This window comes from Gymnoscopelus microlampas (genome assembly GCF_963454915.1).
Source record: "Gymnoscopelus microlampas genome assembly, chromosome: 6".
In the NCBI taxonomy this organism is placed as follows: domain Eukaryota; kingdom Metazoa; phylum Chordata; class Actinopteri; order Myctophiformes; family Myctophidae; genus Gymnoscopelus; species Gymnoscopelus microlampas.
This window is the reverse complement of record NC_139943.1, coordinates 32,764,949-32,781,381: the sequence shown is the minus strand read 5'-3', so window position 1 is coordinate 32,781,381 and position 16,433 is coordinate 32,764,949. Positions and strand designations below refer to the sequence as shown.

General features: G+C 39.6%; 1 protein-coding gene across 1 annotated transcript in view; it reads right to left on the bottom strand.

The window, feature by feature from the left end:
* Window positions 1–16,433, bottom strand: part of slc41a2a (solute carrier family 41 member 2a) — a gene marked incomplete at its 5' end in the record, with an annotated part of 42,402 nt that overhangs the window by 25,082 nt on the left and 887 nt on the right. The window contains 5 exons of the mRNA XM_084059084.1: window positions 9,628–9,775; window positions 11,173–11,319; window positions 12,257–12,401; window positions 13,739–13,810; window positions 15,559–15,666. Of these exons, the coding sequence (XP_083915210.1) occupies window positions 9,628–9,775; window positions 11,173–11,319; window positions 12,257–12,401; window positions 13,739–13,810; window positions 15,559–15,666 (620 nt within the window). The remainder of the gene's footprint in view (window positions 1–9,627; window positions 9,776–11,172; window positions 11,320–12,256; window positions 12,402–13,738; window positions 13,811–15,558; window positions 15,667–16,433) is intronic.

Below are 16,433 nucleotides of genomic sequence, written 5' to 3'. Positions count from 1 at the left end.
GCCCTTTCTAAAAAAAATACAATTGCTTAAAAAATTTTAAAATGTATGATCCTTTTTTCTTCTTCTTTTTTAAACTTTTTTTCTGTTCTGAAAATTATCTGAATGAAATCTTTAGAAATGATTAAAAACATTGTGTAGGAAATATTAAAAAAGGGATATTTACTCACAACCCATAAAGATGGGTCTGTGACCCAGAGATTTGTCCCACCCATTGTTTGAGAATGGGTGGGACAGAAAAAAAAGAAAAAGGGCATAAATGAGGTTCACAGTCACACACATAGGACCACATAGGACCACAATGGAAACAAGATGGAAACAAGTCCCCAGGACTTGTTTGTGTTATCCTATTAGCTCAAATGGCTGACTGTATCTTGTGCTGTTTACATTTCTGTCTAATACAGTATTCGATCAATCAATCAACACACACACTGCAGCACCTTTATGTGGTGATTCTTTTTATTAAGGCACGCAGAAATTAAGGGAGCATAGCAGCAGTGGGGGAAAGTGACAATTTATTCAAGTACTGTACTTGAGTAAAATGTTTAGGTACTTTCGATACTTCATACATCTACATCTGCCCAGAGGTAAATCATTAACGTTTTGTTCCGCAACATAACGCTGGGATCCTGCAACCTCCGCTCTTCAAACACTAACCTCCTCAAAACCCACAAGACCAACCTAGTTACCATGGGTGACCGGGCTTCTGCTCGGCCGCTCCCGAACTGTGGAACTCTGGTTTTACCTTTTACCTAGGCTTTATGCCCCCATGTTTTAATTGTTTTGTTTCAGTTTCTCAGATGTTTTTAATGGTGTGATGTTTCTTTTTATGCAACTGCCTATTGTAGCACTTTGAAATTTTTACAAATGTAAAGTGCATTATAAATAAAATCCATAATTATTATTTATTATTACAACAACTATTTGAAAACTTTATTTACATGTTATTTTGTAGATTTAGAATATTATTTTTATTATCATTATTATGTAAGATATATTTGGGGCTTTGCCTTTATTGGATAGGACAGTGAAGACTGACAGGAAACGGGGAGAGAGAGACGGGGAGTGACTGACTGTTATTAATGGATAAATGATTGACAGTGTACTGGCAGTCTGCCAGTAAGAGGCTGATCATCACAGACTTTGCCTCAGCAGTTCTCATGTCACCCTCATTTTGGCTTACATCTCATGTACATAAAGATTTCCCTGATTGGTTGTTTTGTCCGAATCACTTCCTCTTCATCTCTATAAAAAGGGTAAACTATTGTTTATTTGTCTTAAGCAAAACATCCCCTTGGTTGATTTCGTTCCATAACCATAGGACCAAGTATTCTTGCCTATACCCAACTGGCAAACGGCTGTGCTTAATCCTAGCAAGACATTGTTTATATAACAAGATTAATGATCCAGTCCCATTTCAGTGTGAGAGGAGGGAGAAGTGTGGGGGGTCAGTAGAGAAGAGGAGAGTAGAATGGTCCTCCATAAATCTGAACCTTTATGGGACCTAACAGATAAGGGAATGTGAGCTCAAAGCCAAAAGGAGATAAGGGCCATTTCAGAAAGTTCAAAAGGGCATCATCTCCTCTCCTCCGCTGATGCCAGGGTCAAAGTGGCTAAAACCATATTCAATTAATACAGTAGCAATTTATTTAATATCATCAAATAATTGTTTTGCAAATGTTGTGCAGCAGGATAACAGAGAGCAAGATTTGCACCTTCAAATCAGTGCATTAACTGCATTAACTGAGTATATGTACAGGTATATGAGTTATCTTGCTATCCAGGTATGAAAGCAAATTAAATTCCCCCTGCAGGTTGAATGAAAAAAGGACTCCCCCCACACTCTGTCTCTACATACAGCCAAAATAGGAAATAATAGGATCTCAGGTATCTGTAATGAAGGTCAGTGCGACCGAAACGTTTTTAATCCCATTACGGTTTTAGTCCCCCATTTTCATGCACTTTGGCTGCCTGCTCCTACGCACCTCTCCTTGAAGTGGGAGTGCAGAAGGACCTTTTTAACCCTGCAGGATGAAAAAAGGATCTATCTATCTGAACTAGTGCAGCCTTTTTCCTTTTAATGTTGTTGTTTATTTTGTCCTGCATCAGTGCCAAAATGGATGTGCATGACCTTTCTGTGAACTGGTAACACTGAACAAACACTTGTTTTTCTCTGTATCAACGACGAGTACAACCAGTGGTGGAAAGTAACTAAGTACATTTACTCAAGTACTGTACTAAAGTAACATTTTAGGTACTTTTACTTTACTTGAGTATTTCCATTTTTCAATACTTTATACTCCACTAAATCTCAGAGGCAATGTTGTACTTTTTACTCAATTACTATTATTTAAAAACTTGAGTTACTAGTTACTTTGCAGATTTAGACGATCTATGTTGTGAGATTGTAGATCTCATATTTTCGAAAAGGTCTGACACATTTGAAAAAACATTGAGCACTTTCACTCTGGTACTGTTACTATATTTTGATGCCAATACTTTTGTATTTTTATTCAGGTAACATTTTGAGCATTTGTTTTTTTGCCTGTGTAGTATACAAGCCTTCAAGCACACTCGCAAGCGCATACACCATAACAATATTTACTGATATGTTTATGTATATCTATTTCAATGGATATACAGTACAGACCCTCATGTGTCCTCTGTTCTTCTCACTCTATTGTATGCGTTCTCTCTTTTTCTCACTCAACTGTATGTGTCCTCTCTTTGTTAACTCAATTCTATTCAAATGGACTACTATATGGACAGCAGGCAATAAACCTGACATAAAAGGTACCTATCCATTAGTGTTGTTTGGTTTAAGATAACATTCCAACCTCTCCAAGACTAGACCACTGTGACCTTTGATGATCAGATTTGAACTCCACTGCCCATTAATCATTTTGCCCCATTTGTATTAACCTAACCCCCCACGGACCCCAGGCTGTCTACACAGCATCTTTGTTTTTGTAGGTTATTACTCTTATCTGCTAAACCACTCTGAAATCCCAGAAAGAACCAGGCAAAAGCTCAAAGTAAACTTGTTTAAGAGTTACGACCATGTGAGCTTTTTCCCGCTTCCTGTTACCTCAGGAAACACACATTGGCTGTGTCTGAGAGTGGGAAGCTGGCAGGGAAGAGTCTTGACATTTACTCAAGTAGAAGTACTGTACTTAAGTACACTTTTGAGGAATATTTACTTTACTGGAGTATTTCCCATTTTCAATACTTTTACTTCTACTCCACTACATCTCAGAGGCAAATATTGTACTTTTACTCCACAACAATTATTTGAAAACTTTAGTCACCTAGGCTATTATAGGCTATTATAGGCTACTATCTAGGCTACTATTAAAATAGCAGATTTACAAGCCCAAAACGAGCTTGTAGATCTATTTTCAAACATTTTAGTACTTTTACTTTTGGTACTTTAAGTACATTTTGATACCAATACTTTTGTACTTTTACTCAAGTCAATCTTGTAACGGAGTACTTCTACATTGTAGTATCAAGGGGCAGGCCCCTTGATCTACCATCCATCAGATTGGGCTATTGAGGTGATCAATTAAGTTGATCAAAAGCAACCATTACATTTCCTGTGCATAAAACATTTCTCCCCAGAAAATCACTCTTTATTGTTCATAAAAAATGATTGACTCGTTCTTTGTTAAGTTTTATTATGAAATGATTGACTTATTCTTAGCTTGTATTATTCTAATTAGCAGCCTATAATTAGATATACAAGCAATAGTGGTTTTCATTGTCTGGCACAGGGTGATCGTGCCAGCCTTGGAAAACGGCCAATGCCCCTGAAAATGTTGCCCATCCCTGTCCTACAGGTTGTTTTGGATGCCTATTCAGCAGGGAGTGAAACTGGGAGGGATAGCGTGTCTCTCCACACGTGTTACGCTCCCGCAGTGAAACTATTCACTGTCAGGTGAAAAGAGGCGGTTGGTGACTTCATGTGTATCGGAGGCGATACGTGGTTGTCTACACCAGTGGTTTTCCAACATTTTGTGCCCAAGGCACTGCAATGGGCAAATCCAAATCTGAAGGCACACCCGAAAATACCCCATATACTGTAGTGGCACATTTTACTATTTGTTATGAAGTATCAATTTGTAATGAAGTATCGCAAACAAGAGAAGTGTGTTTCCATAATTGATATTAACGCTCTTGAATACTCTTGCAGGTGGTGTCAGTCTGAATGAGCCCTACTGAGGACAGAGGTCTTTTTTTCTTCAATGGATACCAAAACCACAACACAGGGCTCTATGTGTATAATTCTCTGCTCTTGGGCAGAAACCAGCTAACTCCAAAATGTTAATTTTTCAGGAAATGAAAAAACTTTTTTTTTTCACAAAATGAAGAAAACCGTATATTTTTTAAAACAAAGCAATACTGCCTCATCAAAGTTGGTATTGTGTTACATTGCAATGTGTTGTGAGATTGTAGATCTGCTATGTTTTGCTATTTTGGAAGATTTGTGAAACAATAAAAAAATAAATAAAGGTTTGCCTATAAGGTCTTTATTTCTTTTAAGGTATAGAATTTGCCTCTGAATTTGGAAATGTACTGAAATAGTAAATATAATAAAATCATACATTTCAGTTAGACACTTCTGCTCAGTAACCATTTACCTTTATTGCAATGCTATTGCATTCAGATTAGCGGTGACTCTGCTCCTGTTACTACAGATTATCTGCGCAAACATGACACAGAATCTGAGCTCACAAGCCCCCAAAGCAGAGCCTAAAATACAGTTATTACATGAACATAACATTGAATCTTCAATGCATAGTTAAGGTACCACATATCACAGTACAATCCACAGAATCATTCACTAACATGGAAAACTAAATGCCACAGGAAGGAGGCCAGGGAGGTGGAGGGAGTTTGAACACTGACAGGCTGCAGAACGTAGCTGACAATGCTGAGCATGCAGAATGAACAGACATGCTAGTCTGCTTAAAAAGACCACCTGAGTTGCATTGTGGGAATGAGGGCGTGTGTGAGTTAGCTTGTAGCGAATGAGAATGAAGAAAGGAGAGTGAGGTTGAACGTGGAGAGGCGTATGTGTGAATTAAGCGAGGCTAACAGTGTACACCCCCTGCCTTCCGTGCCTACCTGAACTATAGCTAGGCTGGATTTTTGTATAGCTGTGTACATAGTGGTTATGTACACATCTGCACACCCGGACTTGTCTCATGAGTCATGGCACACACTGTTTGGAAATCAATTCATTTCAATTCAAACGAGCTTTATTGGCATGAGAAAACATACGTTTACATTGCCAAAGCAAGTGTCAAAATATAATAAAAACTGTTGAAAATGGGGGAAGTATATACAGCTGGAGGGAGTACAGCATTGTGTAAACAGAGCTATGCCACATTGCGTCGTTATATGTTATATATACAGGGCATAAAGCTTTTTGGGACAAATAGCAGCATTTTTTCTCAAAACTATTTAAACGGTAAACAAAAAAGCCTCGTTTAAAAATGCGTTTAAAAGTAGCAGCTCTGTTTATATGTGCAGTAGGTCTACTCTAGCCCTTAGGTTTTTACAGTCATTATCGTACCAATTGTCAGTGTTATCTTAAATTTGTTCCCTGTTTTCCTCTGAGAGGGCTTTAAGTTTGCTAATGAGGCTGTAGAGAAACCACTGCTCTACAATACACCCAATTCAATTTTATTCAATTCAAAGGGGCTTAATTGGCATGAGAAGACATACGTTTACACTGCCAAGGCAAACAAACCAAATCTGCCCCAGACCAAACAGTAGGGATTGGCTGTGACAGGGGCTATGCAAACATGGGGGGGGGGGGGGGGGGGCGGACTGTGACACAGCACCATTTCTCACCATGTCTCATTCTCCAAAGGGGCAGAATGGTTGTAGTTAACCACTTGAATCATAGCATCCCTATTCTGGGCATGTCATAACCAGTGGTGTTTTGGTCGCTACACGGGACACAGCGGCATTCCACTGGAAAATCTCACCCCCCTAGATAGACGAGCCAAGTACCCAAATGGCTACTTAACAGGTTAACCGGTGGCGGTGAGTGTGCGCAAGCGTGCATGTGACGTCCCCTACCGTTCCCCTGAAGAAATAAAATCACCATTACAACACTGGTCATAACAGGTGAACATTCAGCAATAACAGCAGATAAATGTTTCACAAGGCGACACGTTGTGAGCTTGTAGATTGGCTATTTTCTGTGAAGAGCTTTGGTGTAGTTAGTCTAGACTTTCACATTTCCTGGGACCTCAAAAGACCCACACATACGATCGATGTCACTTACAAACTGATTGATCAAAGGCGGCCAACAGATGGTAACTGACCCCAAGGCTGACCCTCAAATAGAATAACAGAATCCTGGCACCATACACCGACATATACTGCTGTAACACACAAGCACACAAACAAACACGCGCGCGCGCGCACACACACACACACACACACACACACACACACACACACACACACACACACACACACACACACACACACACACACACACACACACACACACACACACACACACACACACACACACACACACACACACACACACACACACACACACACATCCATGCACGCCCATACACACACACTCTCATTAGAGGTCTGTACATCACCAAATATTGACACACAGTCTTGTCAATATTTGGTGATATATCTAGGCTAAAGGGACATACGCACAAGAGACAGAAAACAAATTTGAAGTTGCTTTCAAAAAGTAATGTATTAATTAATACATTCAATTGAAAGTAATCAGATAATTACAATATTACTTTCTGTGCAAAGTCAAGTTGTATTATCAGGCTGAGAATGCTTTTGCCCCTGTCCTTGTAACTGTATCTGTATCTGTAGCCCATAGTAGCCTTTTCATAAATGATATGTGAAAGTTTATGATATTTAGAGAAATTTAAAGTTTCAAATACAAAAGTAGTCGTAGTAGTTGTGAATTAGCAAACTGGACATTTAGACTGAATGTTTCCTTTATCCTCATCTTGCGCTAGTGCACACAACTGTTTCGCCAGGTTTCATTTTTGTTGTTTCTTTGTTGCATCCGTTGTCCGTCAACAACACAGCCTTGACTGACTGCGCTCTGACTGTGCTCTGACTGCGCTCGCTTGGTGTGGGCGCCCCTTGCCTTCAACTTCCCAGGAAAAGGCCGTTTGCACCTCGGACATAGAAATCACCGCTGCTGCTGTGAATTCACAGCTGCTATTTCTTGAGACATGACGTTATTCGGAGGTTCAAAGAGAAAGGGGACTAACCAAAGGCCTATATAAGTGTATACTCAGCACTGTTAAAACACTTGATGCAACGACTTTTGCATTTACATTACAGTAGCTCACCCACCGAAGTTAAAGCGATCCACGCACAGTGTCTACACCTATGCTACTTAGCAGCAGGGCACACAATGGACCATTGATATGCTATACGCTGTTAACACTCGGCAGCTTTTGTTAGCTTTGGTAGGTGTGAAGAGGTGTGTGTATGTGTGTGTGTGTGTGTGTGTGTGTGTGTGTGTGTGTGTGTGTGTGTGTGTGTGTGTGTGTGTGTGTGTGTGTGTGTGTGTGTGTGTGTGTGTGTGCGCGTGCGTGTGTGTACACACAGTAAACATCCATGCATGTCATGGATTGCCAATCAAGGGAGTGAAGGCACAGTCAACGAGAGAGACAGAAAGAGGGAGCGAGGGATAGAGATGTTTCCTCCATAATTAAAATAGACAAAAAAAAAACGATCAGCGTTCTGATAGTGCTTGTAGCACTTATCTTTTGTGAGATCATCAATACATGTCTTCTTGCATAATGTTGGTGCAATGGCATTAATTACTTTGATATGGTGCTGAAATATTGAAACAAGATGCTGGAACAAGTCATGAGTGAGTTACGTGTGTCATAAAAAGCTCTAGGACATTCATTGTAAAATCGTACCACTGTACTATTAGCAAACTGTCAATAAAGTACTCAATGAAAAAAATGAAAAAATTGAAATACCTTGCTCAAAGGTATTACTATTGCAGTACTTTCACAAAACACTTTCACAACAGGACTATGCATAATTAATTTGAGGAGCATTAGAGAATGCCACAATATGTTTTGCATGTTTATTGGTATGAAAGTGCTATTGCAGCAGCCTACGTTTCAAAGTCATGGTGAAACAGACCAACTCTCAGCTCTCTATTAGAGCGGGTATATATCTTGAAAAATCTAAACAAAATAAGTTATTTTGTAAGTCATTGGTGTGCATGAATTCATTAAACAAATATAAATAACTCATTTTCTGAATGTAATTACATTGTAACTATAATATTTCCCAATTTATAAAAGTGTTTTGTTACTTGTTTGTTACTCATTTTCAGTAATAATATGACATAATGATTTACCAACATACTGGACCAAGTCGCAGTTTCTTTTTGAGCGGTGCAACCACTCCTATAAGAGGGTTTAGGACCCATCCGTGGCGAAAGTTTTTCTTTCCGTCGTGAAAATGTGTCTTTCGCTGTGACGCCATGCTGTGGAAAACACGCCCATAGGCTAAGCTTTGCAGAGACACATGATAACTAACTTCAAACTTCGCAGACGCGCTGTGATTGGCTAGCGAGACGCATGATGAAATGTGTGTGTGTGTAAAAAATGTAAGCACGTCACTTCGCAGGACGTGCTGTGATTGGCTACCGAGATGCATGATGAAATTAATAACTCATAAATATCACCGCTCACTTCACACCGGATGTGATTTTTTAGCGGCGCTAGCCGCTCTATACTTTTAGGTATAGAGCGGATATTAGCCCTCTATACCTGGCTTTTGCGTCAACGTTCTGATTGGTCAGGCTCGCCAAGGTTCTGATTGGTCAGGTCCGTCAACGTTCTGATTGGTCAGGCCCGTCAAGGTTCTGATTGGTCAGGCCCGTCAAGGTTCTGATTTGTCAGGCAAGGGGACTATTCATGACATCACTATGATGTCAAGGTTTATTTTTTATTTCCTCATGTTTTTTTTTGTATATATTTTTATTTTCTCATGTTTTTTTTTGTATATATTTTTATTTTCTCATGCTTTTCCCCCTTCTTTTTTTGTATGTATTTTTAACGGCGATGGTCCTGCTCTATACCTGGCTTTTCCGTCAACGTTCTGATTGGTCAGGCCCGTCAACGTTCTGATTGGTCAGGCAAGGGAACTATTCATGACATCAATATTATATCATGAATACAAAATTAGATGGTTTATATAAACTGTAAAAGTCCGGAACATAAACACTCTGGGTACGGCTTATAAATTGTATAGATTATTTCATAACACATACATATCTTTCTGGTACCACATTTATACACACGCACACACAAAGTTTATTTTTAAGGTACCCACTCTATCAGCTATGACAGATCAGTTTTTGCCACTTACCTTGGAATGCATTTGGTGATTCGCTTCCAATGGCACTATTTAGTGCCACTGGAAGCCTTGAAATAAATTTACAGAGATTTAATATTGTTTCTCTAGTAGAAACACATATCTATGACAAAATATATCAAAGGCGCCGCTACCTTCACACAGGTGTGATTTTTATGTATGAACATGGTATACAGAAACAGTCATATGCGAAGTCGTCTGGCATAGGCCTACCTGCTGATGACCATTGCTGTGATGATTGGTTCCCAGCCTGTGTACAGTAGAATGCGACTAGCTGGGTGTCTGAAGGAGATGACTACCCAAAGAGGGGTCAGGCATAATAGGAACGCACACACCAGGTATAAAACACTGGAATATAGTTCTGTGTAGGAAATAACAGTGAAAAATACATGAGTTTAGGACTGCATAAGGTATAGTAAGGCAACCATAGAGGGCAACACTGTTACACTGTAGGACAGTGGCACTGCACATGGGCCACATCTGTTGGTCAAAAACAGGAATTACACCATGACTACAAACTGGTCTTCACTCTTGAAAAAATATCTTTTTTTATCCTGTGATTTTTGTAACACATTTTTTTTCACCTGGTGCCAATTTCCTAAGTGATCCTGGGCGCTACACCAGTCCCCCAAAGCCTGGGGAGGCCAGGGCCGAGCTCATGCTTCCTTCAATGCGTGCCAACTGACCTTCTTGTCACCTGCCAGGGGGGAGTTTCCCCGGTAGGACATGGCGCGTGGAAGGAACACGTTATTCCAACCAGTTCCCTTCCCCTCCATCAGGTGCCCCGGCTGTCATGGGGGAGGCGGTATAGCGACCAGGATTACTACATGTTTTTGTGAGGGTATTAACTACTCTAGGAGACACAGGGAGAACATGCAAACTCCACACAGAGTAGACCCTTTCGCCAACCCTACCGCTGATGACGCCCATCTCTCTTCTGATCAACTCCGCCAGGACTAGTAAGGCAGCTCCGGAGAGCATGTTTTCACTTCTGGTTGTTTGTTTGGAAGTGTTCTGTGGCTAATCTCGCAAACTACTAGACTGATCAAATGTCGTGTGCATCCTGCCAGTAGGATTTTTTTCTAATTCATCGATGACAACTATGTTATTATGAATTTATAACCTCAGACCCACCGTCCCTCCAGGCTATAAGTGGCTGCGACAGTGTGGAGTGGGACCAGCCAATAGGGTGCAAGCTATGCCAATTCCTCCATTCAGCTTCAGCCGTGCAACTACTGCCTCAAAGTTGATGTAATATATTTTCCAGTGAATCTCTAAAGTTACACCAACATTGTTGTGGTGAAGTAGTGTTGGTCTCATTGGTCAAGTTTATATAAACCAGTACGTCTGTCTCTTCCAGACAGCGCAGCACATCTATGATTCGTGCTTGCACGCGTATACCACACACACAGACAGAGAGACACACAGGGACACACAGACAGACAGACAGACAGACCGCAGCACCTATGCACATATACTGCACATCTCTCTGTGTGTGTCTCTGGTGCATGTGCCTAGTCCTGACTCCTAGTGATTTGCGATCCACTGAGCTCCCTTTTCTACTTTGTAAGGCTAACAATTCTTATTCTTGAAACATTTTGAAAACAATTCTATGAAAAAAAAAATATATATATTTTTGTGTTTTGCAGGAAAGGTTAAAAGAATATGAGTCATGAGTGAACCATAAAAACGGGTCAACAAACCAAAATGAGTCTCAACTCTATGTTTGGGAAACACTGGTCTATTATCCATCTTTACCTAGACATGCATAGAACCACTGGCTAAGGCAGGCCAGGAAGGCCAGTGTGATGAGGTCTCCGAAGCTGGCAGCCATGGGTGTGGCAACGTTGTCAGGGTTCATCCCTATCCTCTTGGAACCAATGATCACCCCAACCATAATGACACCTAGAGAGTGTAAAAGCAGAGTGAACATTAAAACCTAGAAATTGAAATGGAATCAGTCCTGGGATTGACAATATGGTTGGTGCAGGTGGATATATTTACATGTCAATATCATAACTTTGCATTCATTTGTATGCGTAACTATTCATGAGAATCTTCTATCAGACTCACTGTTCTACGGGTCCAGACATCTAGACTCCCTGCTGCTGCCATTTGTTCATGGACCCGGCAACAGCTGATTCCTACGCTTCTCGTTTTCTCAACTTAACTTGTTACAGTGTCTATTATTATTATTATTGTTATTATTATTATTAGTGTAAGCATGCCTACAGTATATAGATTATAACCTGCTTAGAGTTGGTGTTGCATGTGTCATAATAGAAAAGCAAGAGGTTCTTCTCTCCCTGTAAAAATGACAGCCAACATGCATAATTGATTTGAAGTTCCAAGATCACAAGTGCTGGCATGGAGCAGTTCAAGATACAGTTCATAAACCCAGCATGTTTAGATTAACATTATGTTTAGTATTTAATGTGACTGAGTGAATCATTATTATCTGCCTTAACATATAACATACGTCTGCAATGAGTTAACAACTTCACAAACTAGTGGGACTGGGAATGTGAACAATTTTGTGGGCGTTTATGAGAGTGGCGTTAAAGAAAATTGATAATGTCAAAGGAGTTCTGCTGTCACGTTCTGTAAATGCTTAACAGTCCAATAAGTGAGTGGTCTTAGACAGTCAAAGAAAAATATCGAAGTCGTCAAAAGATTCTCAGCATTCCAATCTCGGCCTGAGTCTGTCACCAAGAAAGCAACAAGATTAAATTAATGTATTAGTAGAAAGAAGATGCCTGCGATTAACGTGTTTGAACGTGCACATTTATGAACAAGGAGTTTGTTAGGGATTAGGGTGGTAACAGTTTGTGTTCGGACTTGCCTTGTATCAATGAAGCCATGAAGGCCGTAGAAATGCTGGCAGAACACAGGAGAGCTGCATGATTAAGAGGCATCTCTCCCCTCATTGCCAAGCCTAAGACTATTGCCATCACAGCAGCCAATAGTCCCAGCACTGTGGCCTGCACCTGGGAGAGTAAGAGATTAACTATTGAAACATGTTCAGGCCAGGGAGAGCTGTATGTACACAGTAAAATACTAAATTACTAAATGCTCATTTAACCACTTAAAACCCTGTATACTTTGTGACGTCCACCAGGGTTCTATACTAGGCCCTCCTATTTTCCCTTTACACCCAAAAATGTCATTCCCGAAAATAGCCGATCTACAAACTCACAATGCATTGTGAGAATTTGTGAGCTTGTATATAATGTGTTGAGAAAAAGTGTATAAAAGTATAGTTTTGTTTAAAAAACATAAACCTGACTTAAAATGCATGGGTGGATAACACGTACACGAGTTCACAGGGTTAAAGGAAAAATAGAAGTTCACAGGGTTAGAGGGAAAGTACAGAGACATCGTTACACCACAGGTATAGAATGAATAGGATAAATAGAACTGATGAGAAATTAACACTCAACTCATCAGCCATCACCCACGCCTTCCATGCATGAAGAACGTGCCCGGACATCGACCTGAGAGACGCCTCCTATTCTTCATTTAATTTCATTTTATTTCAAATATGGTTTACATGATCACATTAATATTTTTTTCTTTTTTTACATATTCCATAAATGAAAAGGAGCAGTTAGAAGATAAATCTTATTTATACCTGCCCCTTTCTACCATTAAAATCATCAAATATCCAACCAACCAGTACATCACCATGATTCATCAAAAACTAAAACTAAAAGGAGAAAACTAAACGGAAGCAAAGAAATGAGAGAACAGGCAGTTTAGTTATAATTCTTTAGTTATAATTCTTCGAAATCTTACCCATTGTTTAGAAATCATATATAAAGCTCTGTAGATCTAGAATCCAGCATGTAGACTTCGTGCCCTTCTGCTGGTTTACTTGTAAGAGGGACATAGTAGTTTGCATCCAGAGCTCTGCTGTATTTGCTGTATTTGCTGTATTTCAGGTTGTACCATTTTATTTCTTACATTCATTCTGTATTAGCATAGGTTCAATATATATTGGACTTCTTTGATTATTAATAAAACAATTGCCTATTATAATTATAACTAAACTGACTGGACATTGATTTCCTTTGGTTTCCTCCTTTAACAATATCTGTGAACTTGTTGGGTTTTTCACATGAACACATAGTTTAATAAAATATTTCTCTGGTGTAGAGGCACAGGAAAACTCTCACAAATGCAATGCGACGTGTTGTTACTGTGAGCTTGTAGATCTGTTATTTTTTACTGAATGTTATCCCCAGAATAGGGACACACACACACACACACACACTTAAAATGAGTCATATACTTACTTGTGTGTCACAATATGAAATCAACCTACCTGCTTCAGAGCCAGGTTCCCGGTAATCAAACTCCATCTTTCTGTTGCAGACTCCATTCTTCCTGAATTCACCTGACAACATCACGTAATAATGATATGATCATTTTTCATCTTTGAAGTATCATTCCCATCTTACATTTATACATCTTAAAATAAGTTTAATGGGTAAATAAATTGCATGTCGTCACTCATATGATAACAGAGGCTCATTCTTAGCAGTCCATTTAATGCTATTATAAGAAAAAGCATGAAGACACCAGCTGATGAACAAGTCATGGTCGTTTAGAATCAGAGTAAAATGTTATTCTTTTGATGTTAATCAGTGTTTGTTCAGTTGATTGTGTGCAATCAATAAACTACAATACAAAAAAGAACTACTAATTTATATTTGAATTATGAAAATCAAAACAAGAGTGTGAATTTAGCTGGTGATTGTTGTTTGTCATTAGCCATTATTGTCACTAGACCGGTGCCGGTTGGGTACCGGCCTACTCGGGAACGATGCAAGTTGGGAAAGATGCATATAGGGAATGCATGGCCCACCCCGTTATGCAATACCCGTCAGAGTACCATCTGTCTGCCTGTGTCCCTTTTGTGCCATTATATGGAGATCTCTGTATCTGTCGTCTGCCTGTGTCCCTTTCATGTCCATATATGGAGATCTCTATGTCTGTCTGTCTGTGGACTGACTAAGTAATCAAATGGCAGGTGTGGGGAATTCGGCAGGTGTGGGGAATTCGACAGGTGTAGGGAATTTGCCAAATCAAGCTTAGGCTGGGGTTGCCATGGCAATCTATTGGCTCATTTGGGCCACGGCCAGAGCCTTTTTGTTGGTTCTGGACAACCACCCATCTGACCAACTCAACGCCGGGCACTGCATTCCTTCGGGTAGTCTGCGACACGCATGGTGAATTTGAAGTTGGTCGGTACGGTTCTCGAGATACGTGGATTACAGATGTACGTACAGAGATTCCCTGCATTTATTGTAAGATTGCAATAACAAAAGCAGTAAATTATGGAATACATTATTTAACAAATGCTTCAGGAGAAGCATAATTTTGTTTATTTTACTTGTTAACTATAAACCTTAACTGTAACCCTGCAAACAATGGATTTGAAAGTATAGAATAGATGTAATATTATACATAATAGGAGATTTAGATACAATTGTTTGAGTTGTTTACATTCATTTGCGAAGTAGGTCATTATACTGCAAGTGGAACTGCTGCTGTTATCTTGACAAATTGGTGTGGATTTTCACACCAGGACAGAGAACTCATGATGTAAGGGAGAAAACATAATTCCAAGAACTCTTACCCTGCTTAAACCTACCGTAGGAGATCGACATGTAGTCCTGTTTTGTCTTTCATCTTGTGTTTATCTTATTAAGGTCATTTATGTATGTTATCAGAACAAGACGTGTGTGTGTGCGTATGTGCCAGTGCAACTCAGTGGTGTAAAGTAACTAAGTACATGTACTCAAGCACTGTACTTACAATTTTGCGGTATATTTACTTTTATTTTGAATATTATTACAAAACATACATTAACCACTTTGACCCTATATATGCTTTGGCTATTTTCAAAAGATTTTTCTACATGACGAACTTGTGAAATGGGACATACTGCATAATGAGTACTTTTACTTTTGGTACTTTAAGTATATTTTGATGCCAAAACGTTTGTACTTTTACTCTAGTGCATTTTGAATACCGAACTTTTACTTGTAACAGACTTTTATTTCTACAATAGGGTATTGATACTTTTACTTAAGTAAAACATTTGAGTATTTCTTCCATCACTGGTGCAACTCTACTCACAGCAGTTGAGAGTCTAGAGGCCAGGGTCATCTCCAGGTTTCCCTTCAGCCCCAGTACAGCAGGCACCAGAATGAAGATTTCTGTGACCTCCTGGAACGCCTCCCAATACTTCCACAAATACACACATATTACAGAACAGACTGGATCGATTAGCAGTGTTTCTCAAACTTTTTAAATTTCAAACACGATAAGGAACTCTATGTTATTTAGCTGGAGACCCCCTGGAACCCCCTCAAGGACCACTGGAGGTTCCTGGACCCCCCTTTGAGAATCACTGGATTAGAGAACTTCCTACAACAGGGTGGAATACGATGTTTTCAGACTAAGGGCTTTCAGTAGAGATATTGCCTTAAACCGAATGTGTCTGTTGACACTGGAACAGATTTTAAATTCTGTGTTTCCCATCATCCTCATTTTCTCTCCCCTTCTTTCTGTTACTGCTATAACCTTACCTCATTATTGTATTCGTTGTTTTTCTGTGTGTTTGTGAACATGAAACCTGGGAGGAATTATTAGTAGACTGCCCGGAAGAGATGAGTAACGTTTGGGTTGTAAAGTTCAATGGTCAAGGTCAATGTCTAAATAGAGAATGGATGGGCAGATCTTCATGAAATTTGATTGTAATGATCAGTAAGACTGCCCCGAAGAGATGATCAACTTTTGTGTCGAAAAGGTCAAGGTCACGGTCAAGGTCACAGTCAAGGTAAAAATTACATTGATCTCAGGAACAAAGAAAAGTAGAACAATAGATGTTAGTGTGGGCAGGGATTACAGATTTTTTCCCGGTTTGATCTTGGTGAAACAAAATCATGCCATCCACAAACTACATGCCGCCATGAAACCAATATCCGATCTGTGTAAAACTTTGTATGCGC